General features: G+C 43.2%; 1 protein-coding gene across 4 annotated transcripts in view; it reads right to left on the minus strand.

Moving 5' to 3' along the window:
- Positions 1-448: 448 nt before the first annotated feature.
- SASH1 (SAM and SH3 domain containing 1) overlaps positions 449-18,259 on the minus strand; it is a 315,133-nt gene continuing 297,322 nt past the window's right edge. For all 4 annotated transcript variants that reach the window (XM_032339291.1, XM_032339288.1, XM_032339289.1 and 1 more), the window contains 4 exons: positions 17,712-17,825; positions 6,286-7,397; positions 4,967-5,098; positions 449-3,833 (listed from right to left, as the gene is read on the minus strand). In XM_032339291.1, the coding sequence (XP_032195182.1) occupies positions 3,570-3,833; positions 4,967-5,098; positions 6,286-7,397; positions 17,712-17,825 (1,622 nt within the window). In that variant the 3' untranslated portion in view covers positions 449-3,569. The remainder of the gene's footprint in view (positions 3,834-4,966; positions 5,099-6,285; positions 7,398-17,711; positions 17,826-18,259) is intronic.

The following is an 18,259-nucleotide window of genomic DNA, read 5'->3' on the forward strand; positions in this document are numbered from 1 at the left end:
TCAAAATTTTTATGACACAGCCCCTCCTAATTAAACAAGTTTTTATATCAATTTTGATACACCAGTATTGAAAAATGATTTTTGTCAAGTCAATTTCTATAATATCCCAACCTAAATTTTTTTTTCTTTCAATGAAAGGCTTAGGTTTTGTTACCATTTAACTGTAATACTGGGCAAGTCAACCACCTACATGGACTCAGGTTCTTCACTTGAAAGTTGATGGACTTAAGAGTACAGATGACTTCCAAAATTCCTTCTGGTCTCAGAAGATGTGGTTATAGGCTTTGATTATGCAATATTTGGGAAAAGCAATAAACTGGCAAAGAGAAGGAATGTGTGTTAGCGAGTTTTGTTGATGACGCAGAAGTAAAGTTCTACAAATGTTTGTATACACTTTGTAAATTTCACTTCTACTCCATCTTTGAAATACCAAGGAACAACAAGAGAGGCATAGTCAACTGAAGAAATTTATTTTTTTTCTAGGTACATAGATGACATAATTATAGACAAGTTTTGATACATAGGAAAACCCTTCTGTCCACCTTTCTCTTTGCTAAATGAATCGTCACAATTTTTACAATTTTTAAAACAATACACAGCTTTCCTGGGCTGAAGCAATCGCAAGGACATATTGGGACTGGTATATTACAGCTACTTACAATGTTTAAGAACAGCAATGGAGAAAAATAAGTTATTTAAATATTGATTTCATATACAGAAAGTGCAATGTTGTTAGTTGTTATATAACTTGCTTGACAGTTTGTTTTCTCTATCAATTTAAAATCAAGATAACTCGGACTCAGACTATTATATTTTGTGAAAATAATACAGTACACACATGCAGCATTGACTTGAACTGATTTCTTTTGCTGCAGTTATGAAAGCAAATTTTGCTATGTCAGGAACTGGTTTGCCATAGACTAGTAACTTCCAAATTCACCCACACAAGGGATCAGGACAGAGAATAGGGCTGCTACGGAAGGCCATGAAAATCTGTCTGCTTCTTGGTTATCTGGGAATGTAAATAGTGGTTGGGGTTGGCTGAATTTCTTCTAGACAGCTTTAAAAATTACACACAACGGATGTGTAGCTACCTGAGCCAAACTGCCTTTCTAGGTTTCTTTTGTGCTTTCCAAAGACTACACTTTTCACCCTTCCTCAACATTCTGTACCAAGTGCAACTGATTAAAACAAGATATTGCTGATGCCTCACACCTGTCTTCTGACAGGTGGCCCCTAAACCACCTTCATTAAAAGTCACACACACACATTCAGGATTTTCTAGGATCAAATTAAACGTTTAAAGCAAAAGAAGTCCAAACAAATACTAACAATTAAAAAAAAGGTTCTTTTAAAATTTTTTAAAGCACAATAAAGTAAAAACCTTATCAGACCCCCTATTAGGAAGATCTTCCCACTGAAAATCATTCATGGTCCCTGAATTTGATTTTTCTATGCAAAGGCAATGACTTCCAAAGAAGAGTGACAAAAATATGGTTTGGCATTCTCAAAAAACTCCTCTATTTTCTGGTGCCACTTTTACTGACATGAAAATCTTACACTGCAAATGAACTAGCTGGGAAATTTCACAGATTTCTCCTCCTTTGTGGTCAACTTCGGGACTTGGGTGCAGTCAGCTTAAATGATGAGTAGGATCGCAGAATGTCGGGCCAAGGCACTGGGCGGCTGGGGGAGGAGCGCATGTCCTCACACCCACGTCCGTCCCAGCAAGAGAGACGCATCTCCGACATGGTTACAGGTAGCCCTGCAACCCAGTTCCGTTCCGCGGGGGCTGTGCGCACAACCTGAGGTGGTAATACGGGCTGTTCTTAAGATTTCAGTAGAAAATGGGCAGCTTGAGCCTTTTAGTCTGCATTTCCACAACTTCTTCACATGGCATCTTCTAGAAGGTGATTATTATCGAAGAGACCTATATTTTTTAAATGTGTACCAAAGCATGAAAAAATTTATCACCTGAGAACATCTCCTTTTCCTCAGAAACATGGATCCCAGTACAGAGAGCAAATGCTGAAGACGGCTTTGTAAATGAAATCACTTTTAACCCCCCTGAGGGAAATCGTTTTAATGAGCAGATGAAATGTTTAAGAGCTTTTGATCAAGGCTTTGTGTTCAAAGTGTTTCTATTGTAAATGATCACATTCAGTGCTTAAAATAGTTCTCATGATTAAGAATGTAAAGGAAATTCATTTAGTAAGCAACAGAAACCTTAATTTAGTTGCCTGAATTTCTGTGTGCTAGAAAAATCAGACACCACACTAAAAAAGGATGGAAAATGCTACAATCAGTTGGAAAACAATTGAAAATATGCAAATACCTAATACGTAGTTAACATGGTTTATCTGGCTCCAAAGTGAACTTTTATCCGAATTAAAAGAATATTCTCAATAAGGAAGGAAAATGGTATCTGAGTTATGAAAGAAAAAATTTTTTTAAATAGCTTACACACTGCTTCCCTTTTTAAAAACATCTTTCTGAAATAGTCAACCTTCCAATGACTTTACAAAGCTGATCTGTTAGCTGATTTGGGGATGGGCGTGGTCAGGAGTCCAAGTCAATACTGCCGCACAATGACCAACGTGGTAAACAAAACTAAACTGATTAAAGTGAAGGTAGTTGCTATACACACACACACACACACACACACACACACACACACACACACACACGCTCACCCACACGTGCACACACACTCATGTACACACCCCATCTCTGAATTTCAGATAGCTTTTTACTGGATTTGTAGTTAGTGTAAATAAAAACTGAAAGCCAACATGAACTTTGTGCCTGATAAACACCCCTACAAAATAAGCCATGTTAGAGTTGAGGCAATTAGAAAAGCCCATTTTTGTTTTTTGCTGAAAACATCTCACATATGTTAGATGGCAGTCTAAGCTGAAGACTGGAAACTATGGTTACAGGGTAGTGAACACTAGGATAACTGCTTCAAAGCTTATATTAAGGCAAATAAAAGCTGATTGCTAGAAAGCAATTATTAAAATGTCTCTTGTTTACTTAAAGGAGAACAGGATTTTTTTTTTTTTTTTCCCTAGTGCAGCCAGATTTTCTTACTTTTGAACAAACAGGCATGGTCAACAGTGTACAGTGAACTCCCGAGTCTGTTACTTTGGCCTAGCTAAAGCCCGTCTGGCCCTCAGGTATCCTGCAGGGCGACAGACAGAAGGGCAAGGGCGTTCTCAGAAACAAAACAGGCTGCCCCTCCCTCTGCTCCCAGCCTTCCCAGCACACCAAGACAGACTGGAGGCACAGCATGTGTGGCAAGTTGGCTTCCTGGTCCTTTGTGTTCTGAAAATAAAAATAAGTGCTTGTCTTTTCTTTGGGGGTCAAAGAGAACCACACCAGTTTCCTCGAGGGGGCTTTTCTGGAGGAGAGAGGGTCATCAGGCCTGTGCCAAGGTTTCATGCTCTGTGTGGCCATACACTAGGCCTTTCTTCTGGATCTGGTCTGCATGTCCCGAGGAGGAGGAATTGCATTAGCATAAGCACAGTGAAAGGGTGGCTCTGGTCCAGGGAGCTCCGTTATGGGCCTGGCTACATGGCCTCGGGGCCTGGTGGCAGTTTGAAGAGTCTGGCTGCAGACACGAGCTTGCTTATGTGTCTCTCCTCTGTGATGCCGGCCTCCTGAAGGCAAATGTGGGACAGAGAAGGCACTTGGCCCAGTGTGCTGAACCCGGCTTCGGTGAGGGCGCTGGTGTACATGGGCAGACCGATGGAAACCAGCCAATCTGACACAGATGAAACGCATCCGGGAGAGAGGGGCTTTCTACAGATTTCTGTGAGTCCACCACTTGGGATCTGGATAAAGAAAGAAAGCAATTTTATAAAGACTTGACATAGGCCGCCAGAGGGCTCCTTCTATAACTAAAAGAAGCACGACTCAAATAGTACACTGCCAGACTACTGGAAAGCGCTCGTGCCATGAGATGTCCGAGACCAAGAGTAGCCTCGAGAATTCCTTCTCAGCTTCTCAAAGGGGAGACCTATCTTAAAGTAAGTTTTTCAGGTTCTAGAAAGTACTTGGACTTAGCTCTAATCCTAATTATGTGTCCAAGTCTCCAAACTGTAAGCATTTCTATACCCTGTTATTTTGTCTCCTTCAAGGAAATCCCTAGGTAATTCAAGAGGCAGGCCTCCGCAGTGTGCGGCAGACAAGACAGTCCATGGGCAGAGTTTTTATAAAACAGATTTTCCACTGTACTTTGAATCTACATTAACTGGAAAATTAAATATTTCATCCGTGTAGTTATAAAGAAATTAAAATACAGTGATACCAAGTGTTGGCTAGAGGAGGGAAATGGACGTTTACACTACTTCTGAGCAGACCAGGTGCTTCTCTTTCAGGAAGGTAGTGTACTATCAAGTGTGCAAGTCCTTGAGACCTTGTATATGCTTGTGGAAGCAAACCCCCTTAAAGCACTATATATATACTCAGAAATTAACCCTGGGAGTCTATACAAAGATTATATATTAACAAGGGCATTCTTTACTAAATTTTTTGAAATAAGTTGGGGGAAAATTTAAGTGTTTCAACAATATAGGTAGGATTGGTTAAAAGAGGGCACATTTACTAGAGCATGTTGACATACTGATAAAAGCATGTTCAGGAACAGATTCATGATCTGATCACTGAAAATGGGTTTCAGACCTGTTCATTTACTATTGTATGTGCAGAAAAGATGACGAGACAGATTTTTAAGACCTTTTTCATACTGCTAGGATTATAGAACATTTTCATTTTTCCTTCTTTCCCAAACTGAATTTCTAAAACTTTGCAGGCTGAATATATATTCCTTTCCCTCCAGGTGTCCTTTTGGTAGTGGCCGTGCTCCCAGGGCTACTTAATGTTGCCAGCATGCTCTTCATTCAGCACTCTGACTAAATGGGCTTCAAAAGCTGAGCTGGGGGCACCACAGGCGCCAGCTGCTCACCGCCATGCGGTGCTGCTTCCGCAGAAGCTTCACGCGGATCTGGTCCATGTGGGTGGCGACATCCCTCTCGGGCTGATCTAAGTCCTCGGCGTATCTCTGCACCAGGGCTTCAGGGATCCCACAGCGGCCATGCTGCAGAGGGGAACAGAAACACGGCATCAAGGGCTGCAGGGAATTTCTTCTTCAACAACAGCAAACACGAGGTAGGGGAAGACACCGGTAGCTACTGGAAAGTAGCACCAACAGTTTTCATTTTAAATGAATGTATTTGTAGTCAGGATGGATGTTTTAGAGAGAATGGGTTTACATTTTGATCTTTCTGGTACCGATGAATTCTAGGAAAATGTTTTGAAATGTAAGTAAAGCGGAAGTGGTACTGCAGACCATCTCCCAGTCTGCAGGGGAGACCTACATAGGGCATCTGCTGTTGGCGCTGCATCTCTCTTACCCTGTCAGGCCGTCGGCCAGTGCTTACTGTAGAGAACAGCTCTCACTACCCTCCATTCAGAGGGGTTGGTTCACTAAAGATCAAAGAGGAGGAGCAAGGGGTGGAGGATCGTACTTTAAGGGATTTGTGGTCAAAAGAGTTTTATAACCAGGACTCCCAGGAATGCGTTATCAAAGAATATGCATTCTTAGGAGTAATGCACAGCTACATCTACTATCATTTGTCTTCAGAATCCTTTTGGTATTGGTAGATCTACTCTCTCTCTCTCTTTTTTTCAAATAAGCAGTGAGTTTTCATGATACGAGTTTTCTCGGTGTTTCTGGTACAGGGAGAGATCTCATAATCATTCCCCCATCACTCATACAGATAACTATACAATATAATTATGTCTGAAAAGGGTTCTGCAATTTTCAGAGTGTGTTCACCTTTACTTGTTCCTAATAATACCTGCAGAAGGTAGCTGTGCGGCTTATTATTAATCCCATTTTACAAATAGGACATGAAATGGGGATTTGTTAACATTTATAAACATACAGGTTCGTAAACATTGGAAACTACAAGTCTGTCCAGTAAGCCAGCGTTTCTGGAACCAGCTCTCCCTGCAAAATACAGCTGCCAAAATTAAAAATAAGCAAAAGAAGAGAGAAAAGGAAAAGAAAGGAAAAGTCCAAGACTGTCTGTTTCATCTGGACGTGGCTCCCATCCATGCCAGCACCTGCCTCCCCTGCCACCGCCCCCCGCCCCCCCCACCCTCGGCAAAGTGTCGGTGGGGGTGCCCTCACCACTAGGCCAGCTCTGTGGGGGAGCTGTGCAGCTCTTCTCACCAGGCTGCCTGACTTAAAGAAGCAGAGGCCCTTATGGCCTTCAGTACCTTATCAGAGTATGGCTCCTCAGTGAGATCGATGCCTTCAGCTCGTAACTTGTTTTCCGTGAGCATTTCCAGATCGACTCCCCGAGCGCAGGAGATCTTCCTGGTCAGAGCTGGGCCCAGCTTCACGCCGTGCTCCTGGAGGCTTGTGCTCTCTGGGAGCTCGGAGAGCCAGGGCGGTGGTCTTGCGCTCAGGGGGCTGCCAGGCTCCTGTCCTGAGGGAGGCCTGGAAGCCTGAGGTGAGTGACAGTCACTGGGGCTGCCCTTTTTTGCAGGCAGGCTTGGGGCGTCGGGGCCGGGGGGGCTCGGGTGGAGTCCGTTGGCCAGGCGCTCTCGGCTCTTCTTGGCAGGAACAGGCGGAGGCTGGGCCGGATGCTTGGCCTGTGCTCTTGTCTCGGAGCCCCTCTGCTCAGCAGCTAGGCCTTCTTTGGTGCCCGGGGGGTGATACGTTCCTTCAAACTCGAGTCCTTTCCTGTGACCCTCAAGAGGCATCCTTGTTAAACTGGGTTTGACTCCGGGATGTTGGGCATCATAGGTTTTGGGCAGACACGGAGGAGGGGATGCACCACGGGGAGAGGGTGCTGTGGAGCCTTCCAGTTTCCTAGTCGCTGGCTTCTGAGGTTCAGAACATCTCTTGCTTTGGGTCAGTAGCAGTGCATTGTCAACAGCAGGGTCTCGTTTGGGGCTTTGAACCTTTGCGATGGAGGGGGTTGTCTTTTGTGGCACTTGTGGTACAGTCTGAGGGCAGGGGTCTGTCACCTTGCCAGGCACATCCTTCTCAGCAGCAGGCTCTCCTTGAAGGTCATCCAGGGAGTGGGATCGAGGCCAAGCTTCCACAGCCTGAGGGCCCTCCAGGGTCTCGCAGCTCCGACAGATGGAAACAGGGAGGCTTCTTCGGTTTTTGTTCGGACCAGTCCCACACGGCTGGTCACAGCACTTGGAAGCGCGAGGGGAAAGGCCGCTGCCCAGCCTGCCCTCCTCCCCCTGCTTCAGTGCATCGGCCGACTTTGTTAAAGGCAGCGTTGGGTAGTGGCCCAGCTGATTCCTGTTGAACGACTTTAAGCTGGACTCCGTAGACGACTTGACAGAGAGAAGGCCAGTCTTCCGACTCTTGCCTGTGAGACAAGGAAATATCTTAGTCATTAAAAAAAAACCAAAAACACAAATCAGTCAGACTAATGTGTAAAGACATGCTGACGTAATTGATATCTCCAACTCCTGTGTCCCATTGCTGAATGATACTAAGGACAGAAAAATCACCATTTAGGACGTTGGGTGACAGAAGGTTATTATGGCCCCATCTTTATTTTTAGAAAGAATTCTCAGACTAATTAATGGACCCGTAGAGACTGAAATTAATTGTCATGAGGAAAAGGAATAGGCTATGTCAGGCAGTAAAATAAATCTAGACATTAGGCCTAGAAATAATAGAGTTTGATCATCTGTACACAGTTTAGAAAGCATAAGACGGGATTTCTTTCAGGGAGGCCAATTTCCTGAGGTCAGGCTGTGAAGGGCTGGTGGACTGGATTCTACCAGTGTCACCCTAACGTTTACTGGTGACCACAGAACTCTCAAAGTACGCCTTTCTCTAAGCTCTCCCCTCTTACTCTGGCTTGTTGGTGTGTGTGAAGTCAGTGCATCCTAGAAACAAGTCAGCCCATCTTGGTGTAAGTCAGTAAACAAGCTTCACTAAGTATTTTGCCTGACATAATCTGTAAAATACTAATATGGTTCTAATTTCCAGGGGAGCAACAGCCCTGATTAAGATCAGTTATCAGGCTGATAATTGAACTGATTAACCAGACATCATCTACTGATTTGATGGTGGTTAAATTGAGGTCAACTGCTAGTATTGCTTGATAAGCTTTATGGAGAATTTACTTTGTGTGGTCAGGCCCTGTGCTAAATGCTTAGTTTTCATCAGTGCTTTTAACACAGACACTCCATAATTAACTGTCCTTTGCTCTATTTCGGTTAATCCCATGTTTGATGTGTGCTTTGACGATGGGTTGAAATGCCCGAGAATATCCCAGATGATCCTACTATTCCAGGCCAATAGAAAAAGACAAAGATTTTAAACCCATATCAGGTTTGGAAGATACAAAGAAAAGGCATACTGTAATCTCTGAAAGAAAGGCTTTCTTCCTGGTCTATTATTTCAGTAAACATTTCTAATGAAATATTTTATTTTAGAAATTTTGACATCTTCCCATTAAGCAATCTCAGCCTTTCAATAAAACAGCAGTGAGGAGACATTGGGTGGTAGATGGACTCGATTAGGCAGGAGTAGAGATGGTGCCCACTCTGGGAACCTGGATATGGATACTTCTAGGTAAATGAAAGACCTTCTCTCATAAAGCCTCTGTGTGCTGTATAACTGAGGGAGAAGGAACAAGGAGAAAAGGCCAGGGCACCGTGACATTACTAATGGATTGGCCATTATCAGCAGAGAAAATCAGATTCCTTCCAGGATTCCCGTTTTCTACCAAACTCAAATTCCAAACTGATAACACTAAATGTATGATGTCAGGCATAACTCCAGACACCAAGATGGATAAAAACAAGAGCCACCTCAACCAGACTTATAAATAGCCCCATCCTTTTAAATCAGACACAAATCAACACATGAAGTATTCTGTACTTGGCAAAGCAGATGCATGGTCAGATGGCCTCAGTCCTCCCTTATGTGTGATGATGTGAGGCCCAAGACCCCGTCTGCCTGTGTTAGCAACATGCTAAGTGCTATACATAATTATTTCATTAGTTACATGGAGAATGTCAGGCCATTGTTACTCCTAAGAATACTGACCGCAGTCCCATTTTTTTAGTCATCACAGGTAAAATGGAAAAGAGAAATTACTTCTTTATGAAGCATATCCTGCTAAACATAAAGTGTAAAAATTAGTTAAAATAGCTTTCCTTCACTTTGGCTATTAATAGAAGCTGAGTGTATAGATTGCACTTCCACATCTCCTTGTCCTGCAAAGATCCTTGGGTTCACCCTGTAGGTCAAGTACAGTTTGCCAGCTTCTGTCATTCCTCAGCAGGTACTCCTTGATTCTTTTGAAAAAGCATTCAGTCTGCCTGCCAGTGTTATCTGTGAAATCCTTACCAATCCAAAAACAGTTTGGGGAATGAAATTCCTGAAAATGTCTGGATGTGGAAAGGTTATTAACAGGAGAGGAAAAATCTTGGGGACTTACAGGAAGACTTCGACGTTGACTAGAACTCGGAGTTCACTGTGCCCCAGTGCTTTCTAGTGTTCACGCGTAGTCTCCACACTATGTTGTGCTAGTTTCAGGTGTGCAATACAAGGATTCAACGATTCCGTACATTTCTCAGTGCTCACCAAGTGTACTCTTCATCCCTTTATCTCTTTCACCCATCCCCCACCACCTCCCCTTTGTTCTCTGTATTTAATAGTCTCTCTCTGCTCATTTTGTTTCTTAAATCCACATATGAGTGGAATCATACGGTATTTGTCTTTCTCTGACTGATTGATTTCACTTGGCATTATACCCTTTAGGTCCATTCATGTTGCTGCAAATGGCAAGATTTTATTCTTTTTCTGTAGCTGAGCATATAGAGTGCATCTTTATCCATCTATCAGTGGACATGGGTTGCTTCCATATCTTGGCTACTGTAAATAATCCTGCAATAAGCTAAAGAGTGCATATATCTTTTCAAATTAGTGTTTTCATTTTCTTTGGGTCAATACCCAGTGGTGAAATTACTGGATCATAATATGATAATTCTATTTTTACTGTTTTTTAAAAATATACTTATTTTAGAGAGAAAGAGAGCATGAGTAGGGGGAGAGGCAGAGGGAGAGCAGCAGACTCCCCTCTGAGCATGGAACTGGACTTGGGCTCAGTCCCTCAACCCGGAGGATTATCACTTGAGCTGAAATCTAGAGCTGGATGCCTAACCAACTGGGCCACCCAGGTACCCCCTACTCTTTTTTAAATGTTTCACAGAATTCACCTGTGAAGCCATCTGGTTCTGGTTTTTCTGGTTGAGAGTTTGGCTTTTTTAATTTTTTTTTTTTTTTTTTTTTTGAGACAGAGCACCTATACATGTGCAAATCAGGGAGGGAGGGGAAAAAGAGAATGTTAACCAGGCTCCATGCTGAGCATGGAGCCCCATGTGGGACTGGATCTCAAAACTGTTGAGATCATGACCTGAGTGGATATCAAGTGTCAGACGCTTAACCTACTGAGTCACCCAGGCACCCCTTGTTGAGAGTTGTTGTTGTTTTTTTAAATTACTGATTCAATGTCATTGCTAGTGGCATTATTGATGGTATAGTGTTGAGCAAAATTGCCTTCCAGTTTCATTGCTTGTAAGTGATCTGTTCAAATTTTCTCTTTCTTCCTGATTCAATTTTGGAAGGTTAGGTTTGTAGGAACTTACCCATTTCTTCTAGGTTGACCAATTTGTTGGCATGTAATTTTTCATAATAGCCTTTGTTTTCCTGTGTGTCAGTTCTTTTGCTTTCATTTCTGGTTTGGGTCCTCTCTTTTTGATGAGTCTAACTAAAGATATTATCAATTTTCTTATCTTTTCAAAGAACCAGCTCCTGATTCCATCTGTTCCATTTTTTAGTCTGTATTTCATTTATTTCTGCTCTGATCCTTGCTTCCTCTAGTGGCTTTGGGCTTTCTTCTTTGTGTAGCTCCTTTAGGTGTAAGGTTAGATTGTTTGAGATTTTTTTCCTGTTTCCTGAGGTAGGTCTATGTTGTATAAGCTCCTCTCTTACAACAGCTTTTGCTGTATCACAAAGATTTTGGACCATTGTGTTTTCATTTTCATTAGTCTCCATGTATTTGCTCATTTCCTCTTTGAGTTTTTGGTTGACCCATTCATTATTTATTAGTACATTATTTAGCCTTCATGTATTTGTGCTCTTTCCAGATTTCTAGTTGATTTCTAGTTTCTAGTTTCTGGTTGATTTCTAGTTTCATACCTTTGTGCTTAGAAAAGATACCTGATATCACTCAACCTTTTTGAATTTGCTGAGACTTGTTTCTTGGGCTAACATGTGATCTATTCTGAAGAATGTTCCATGTGCACTTGAATATGTATTCGGTTCTGGGGTAGAATGTTCTGAATATATCTATTAGGTCCATCTGACCCATTGTTGTCATTCAAAGCCACTGTGTCCTTGTTGATTTTCTGTCTGGATGATCTGTGCATCCAAGTAAGTAGGGTGTTCAAGTCCCCTACTATCATTGTATTACTCCCAATTTCTTCCTTTATGTCTGTTAATATTGTTTTATATATTCAGGTGCTCCCATGTTGGGTGCATAAAGTTTTACAAATGTTATATCCTCTTACTGGATTGTTCCCTTTATCATTATGTAGTGTTCTTCTCTGCCTCTTGTTACATTATCCATTTTAAAGTCTATTTGTTCCAATATAAATACTGCCATACCAGCTTCCTTTTTACTTCCATTTGCATGGTAAATGCTTTTCTATCCTTTCACTTTCACTCTGTATGCGTCTAGGTCTGAAATAAATCTCTTGCAGGTAGCATAGAGATGGGTATTGCTTTTTTATACGTTCAGTCACCCCACCTTTTTATTGGAGCATTTAGTCCATTTACATTCAAAGTAATTACTGGGGTGCCTGGGTGGCTCAGTCAGTTAAGTGTCTGCCTTCAGCTCAGGTCATGATCCCAGGGTTAGGGGATCGAGCCCCATGTCGGGCTCCCTGAGCAGTGGGAGTCTGCTTCTCCCTTTGCCCCTAACCCACTTGTGCTTGTGCTCTCTCTCTCTAATATATAAAATCTTTAAAAAAAAATCCAAAAACTCAAGGTAATAATTAAGTATGTACTTATTGCCATTTTGTTACTTGTTTTACAGTTATTTTATAGTTCTTCCCTGTTCCTCTTTTCTCTTAATCTCTTCCCTTGTGGTTTGATAGCCTTCTCTGGTGATATGCTTGGATTCATTTCCCATTGTATTTTTACATGTCTATTACAGGTTTTTGATTTGTGGTTACCATTAGTTTGATATACAACACCCCATGCACATAGCAGTCTATATTAAGTTGATGGTCACTTAAGTTTGAAATCATTCTAAAAGCACTAAATCTTTACTCCCTCAACCCCATGTTTTATGTGTATAATGTCATATTTTACATCTTATTTTGTGAATCACTTGACTGATTTTTATAGATGCAATTGATTTTACTGCTTTTGTGCTTTAATCTCAGTACTGGTGTTATAAGTGATTGATCTACTACTTTTATGTACTACTATGATCTGTTACTTTTTGTATTTACCTCTGAAATATTTTCCTTTCATCATTTTCTTACCCCTGATTATGGTGTTTCCTTTCCACTCAAATAATTCCCTTTAGCGTTTCTTGTAAGGCTGGGTTAGTGGTGATGAACTCTTTGAACTTCTGTTTGTATACTCTGAATAACAGCCTTGCTGGGTAGGGTATTTTTGGTTTTGTTGTTGTTGTTGTTGTTTTTCCTGTCAGCACTTTGAATATATCATGCCATTCCCTTCCGGCCCCTGCAATGCTTCTGCTGAATAATCAGCTGATATAGCCTTATGGGGCTTTCCTTATATGTTAACTCTTCTCTCTTGCTGCTTTAAAAAGTCTCTTTGTCACTACTTTTTGCCAGTTATTACGTGTCTTGGTGTGGACTTCCTTGGACTGATTTTGTTGGGGGCTCTCTTTGCCTCCTGGATCTGGATGTCTGTTTCCTTCCCCAGATGAGGGAAGTTTTCAGCTATCATTTCTTAAAATCAGTTTTCTGCACCCTTTTCTCTCTCTTCTCCTGGGATCCCTATAATGTGAAGTTATTATGCTTGATTATGTCGCTGAGTGTCCTTAACCTATTCTCATTCTTTTTCTTTTTCTTTCTTTCTTTCTTTTTTTTTTTTTGATGTTTCAGCCTAGTTGCTTTCCAGTCCCATCTTCCAGCTCACTGATCCATTCTCTGCCTCCTCTATTCTACTACTGATTCCTTCTAGTGTATTATAATTGCACATAATTGCAGTTATTGAGTTATTGAGTTAATCTCTGATTGGTTCCTTTTCCTATTTTCTATCTTTGTTGAAGGTCTGAGATACTCCACTCTTCTCAAACCCAGTGAGTATCTTTATGACCATTATTTTGAATTCTTCATTGGTCATATTACCTATCTCTTTCATTTAGCTCTTTGTCTGTATTTATGTCCTCTTCTTTCATTGGGGACATATTCTTTGGTCTCCTTATTTTGTCTAACTCTGCATTTGTTTCTGCTTATTAGGGGAGTCAGTTATGTCTCTTTAGGTAGCCTTACAAAGAAGAGGCTCTGTGGTCACCTGTTCACCTCAGCCAGGAGCTTCAAGGGGTCTTCTGTGCGGACTGCCTAAACCCTACTGTTGCGTCTGAGCCTCAACAGTTTGCCTTCAGTCCAGTCGGCTGCTGTGGGCTGTGTTTGGTCCCTATGCTAAGAGTCAGTTTGGGGTGGTCATGGGCTTTCACTTGGGTGGTGTTGGCAGTCAGACCAGATGCCTGCCCTCTGCCTGTTTGCTGCTGTCACACTCAGCTGTAGGGGGTTCTCTAGGTGTTGTCCTGAGAAGCTTCTATTGGTGGACAGGGCTGACAGTCTGGCCAGATGGCTGCCAGCACTACAGATGCACTTATCCATAGGGCACTCACCCTGCACTGCTGGTTAGAAGGTTTGGCTGCTGGGGCTGAGTGTACTGGAGGAGTATGGTTATCTTCCCCTCTCTGTGGGGCGGGAGTCACTTTGGAAAAGCAAAAGTCCCTGCCAGGGCTGCTTCTAGGTTGGGTCCTGGTGAGATCCACTTTGGAAGGAGTCCTGCCAACTGAGATGGTCTGGATGGGGCAAGTCCACAGGAGAACACAGGGGCTGTGTGTGTGGTGCTAGCAAGGTAGCTGGAGAGTGTCACCCTGTTTCCTACAGGTGGTCCAGGTGGGGGTGGAGGCAATGGTACCTGCCTGCTTTTTTGTTCTTGGAGAAGTCTCCTAAAGAGCCCAGTCTCTCCAGCACCCATTCTTAGTAAATAAATCTCCTGCACACATACCCTGTGCTTTTCAAACTGCTGCTTCTGTGCCGTATCTTGGCGGGCTTGTTTGTTATGCTAGCTCTTTAAGGGCAAGGACTATTTCCTATCCCCCTCAGCTCTCTTGAAGCTGAACCACTGATTTTTAAAGTACCTGCAGTTCAGCCCAGCTGGTTGTTAAAAACCCACAAACCTGAAACCCACTGGTTTTCAAAGCCATCTTCCACTGCTGGTCCCCCTTGTCTAGTGTGCCTAGTGTGGCGTCTGTTCTCAGTTCTCCAGTGCATGGGGTATCCCTCCTGTTTGTGGTTAGTCTCGCTAGGATTTAGTTCCTGGCCATGTCTCCACCCCTCCTGCCTTTTTGCTTTGTCCTTCTCTCAACAGTGAACTGGAAAGTCTGTCTTGCCCATCTTTGGGGTGTTTTCTGGGTTGGATGCACTGATGAGGTTGTTACCTGGTTGTGTCTATGGGATAAGGTGAGCTTAGGATCCACCTACTCTGCCCTCTTCCCAGGTGGGTTTTCAGTCCCATCTTAACTGAGGCTGCTGTAACACTAGAGTTTTGGGAGAACCACTATCTCCCCAAATTGATAAGACACTTTGGCAGAGTTCATGGATCAAAGTTTGAGGTCCCCAAAATGCTCATCAGAACTGGGATTAGGGTGAGGTGAGCAAAGTGCCCGGGGCACCGATGGAGGTGGAAGGTGGCTGCTGTCAGGGCCAGGCAGGTGCAGGCGAGTACCTGAGCGTGAGTGTCTCCTTAAAGTCTGTACTCTGCCTGATCGCTGTCCCTCCCCTGACACTCTTGTCTTGGTTTTAGGGCCCATGATGGCTCTCAAACTATTTGTTTAAATTCTGACCGAGAGTAAGAAACACATTCTACATTCAGCCAGTATACACGCTTGTGCACAGAGACACATCCACACTGGAAAAAGATTACAAGTCTAACAATACCAGTCTTACCTTTGGAACACACCCTGCTATTTTCTATTCTATTCTACTTTACAAAACTGCTTTTCATGACCCTTTAAAATGATTTTTTCAATTCACTAATGAATTGCAAGCTGCAGTTTAAGGAGCTTTAGTTCAGTCGGTGCTCAGTATTTTAACATAAGGGCTACTTGAAAGGATTCCAGCGACAGCTAAAAACTATCACCCCTGGGCATTTTTCATGATGGTCTTCACGTGATTGACAGAAGTACAGGGGATCCTTTACTACTGATCTTGCTCTATTGGGACTCTGGGGGCCACAACAGGAAGCCAGAGCCACCCATGGTAAAGCGGGATGCCCCGGGCCCCATTCCACATAAGCCGCCTTTTTGAGACACGGAAGCTTCCTGAAATTCCCTACTGAGTGCCTCCCTGTTAGGACAGGGAGGAAACAAGTATGACAGACATGTGGCTGTCACCTCACCCTCCACCTCAGTAACTGCTCTGCACTCAGGTCACACAGCCGCCAAGGTGTTTACGACACTGCTGCTGTTGGGACCCTGAATGGATGGTCTAGCTTGTAAATTGTTTTCCTTAAGGACCTAATAGCTCCTAACACTCAAATGCTGGTTTTTACTTTGAAAAGAGGACGCAGGAGACACACAATTTCGGTTTTACAGCTGCAGGTATTTTGGATGCAGTTTATACTGCCTCCTGCGGCAGTCGGGAGGAACAGAGTAGAGACTGACTACAGACCGGGAGCGAGGAGGGGTCAGGAAGGAGAACATTCCTGCCGAGTTCCTAATGGTAACAGAATACTCCTTTCTCAGGAAATTGTACTTTTCAAATCAGGTATTTTCAAAGCAAGAGTACCCTTTTTAATGAAGCTTCATTTATAAAAAGATCTGAGCTGAGGTGTAGAGGTGGCTCAAGGCAAAGCTGGGGCACCCCCTGTCCCCCATAGCGGCCATCCCTCCTATGGCCTAGCCCCTGGGACACGGCACATAGGACGCCACTGACCAGGGCTTATGGGTTGCCTCACGAGCACTGTCACATTCATTTCGGCACTCAGTGAAAGTACTTTCCTAGTGAGAACTAGAACAGCTTGGTTCAAGATTGGGGGTGGCGTTGGGCAGAGATACTGACCATGTTCTTAACTGTCAAGTGGACCAGGCAGAAAAGACGGGGGGAAAAAAAGTCACACCTATTTGGAAAACATCTTGCTTCTCAAGTGCTTTTTGGTGTGAGTTGTGGACTTTTGGCAGTTTTCTACCTTGCTTGCATACTGTTGTGCTGCTTTTCAAAGTGAAATTTATGGCTGATCCTGCGGTTCCAAAACCTGTCTACTGAACATCTTTTGTGTGTGCGTAACTGTGACGGACAGATTATAACAGTGAACCACAGATTCGGGCTGCGTTTGTCATCTGTGTGAGTCCGGCACTTCATACCCCAACTAAGGGCAAAAACATCCTCCCTTCTGGTGAGGACAGCATGGGTGGGCCTGGCCTGCTGCCGTGAAGTCTGGGGCCATAACACTGAGCCTCAGTCATGCTCTCTGAGAGAGAAGGAAGTACCATATCATCAGATGCGTGTAGTTGGGTGATGTCTATTTTGAGATTTTTTTTTTTTTAAACAAAAATGTGGTGTTTTAAGATTTAATCATCTAGCCTGTATTTATTTAGAGATATAGCTTCCACGGAAAGGAAGCAGGAATATTTAGATAAAGTCAGTCTTTTCACTTTCTTTCAGAATGAATTTAGATGTTTTTGCACTGTCATCTCTAATGCACCACTGCCAGAATCTGTCTGTTCATCATGGAGTGCCTGCAGCCATGATCCACGAGAGAACACGTCAGCCTGTCCCTGGGCAGTGTCCCAACACCGGGGGCTGCTGCGCTCGGGCTGACTGCCCAGTTCGTAGTCTGTGTTTAATAAATGCCAGGTATTAATATATCCTTACTTTGGTTAGCTCTTAGAACAATCTATAAGAAAGAAACTCATTTACTGTTTCAGTGGTGACGGGGCTCAGAGGCATGAAGTTATTTGACTGAAGTCTTAGGCTTGTAAATGCTCTATTCAGGGTTCAAACCCCTCAGAACTGGGACTTATGGTTCTAGACCCTATGGCTCTTTTCATGATCCACCTTGGGGTTCAGGCTCCAAGAGCCTCAGGGCAACAGAAGTTGAGGGTCCTTTCTCTGAAGGTGTCTTCGATTCTCCATTTATGTGTGGACTGGGATGGAAGATTGAGAAGACCATTGTTTCTCAAAAACGTCCACTGCCTAGTTTCCTGAGAGTTGTTCAGTCTTTTTAAGAATCTTAATTAAGCACCAGTGATCCTGGAAAAATTCTTCTCCCTATTGCCAGTATCCCCAAAAGCATGGCTTAGGCTGAGGAAGAAAGTGAGTCATAAATGACCCAAGTGGTTTGTGTATTAAGGCGCATTCGTAATTATCTGTGTGGACATTACCGTGTTCCAGGTTCTCACTGCTTTCGTAACATCCTGAGTCTCGTGGAGAGCATCCGCTCAGGCCCTGGCTGTCCACCAACAGCTTCTCCTGGGATCCTGACTGGTCACTGTTACCTGGAGAAAGTTAACACACAGCAGGGAATCATAAGGGGAGGGAAAAGCCAAGGTTTTCCTGATTTTATCCTGCTATCCCCATACATTTTTAGGCCTTGAACTTCTGGAACAGAGCTAACTGTTTAAAAGTAAATGAAATAAAAATGGAGGAGCTCAGAACAGATTTTGTGCAGGTCATTACCCAGAGGATGGCTCTGGCTTCAGGCCAGCCAGGAAGAGGAAGAATTCAGAGCACTGTGTGGGCAGTCGGGGAAGCTCTCTGAGGGATGGTACCATGGATTGGGAGCCAAGAGTGAATATTCCCTTTTCATAAGCAGGTTATCTTAAGATTTGTCTTTCAAGTTATTGGTCACCAGCTTTCCCAATTTGGAAGCCAATGTGAAAGTAAGTGGTAAATGAAATATTGAATTTTATTAGAATTTGGGAGCATTCTT

Source organism: Mustela erminea, chromosome 4 (genome assembly GCF_009829155.1).
Source record: "Mustela erminea isolate mMusErm1 chromosome 4, mMusErm1.Pri, whole genome shotgun sequence".
In the NCBI taxonomy this organism is placed as follows: domain Eukaryota; kingdom Metazoa; phylum Chordata; class Mammalia; order Carnivora; family Mustelidae; genus Mustela; species Mustela erminea.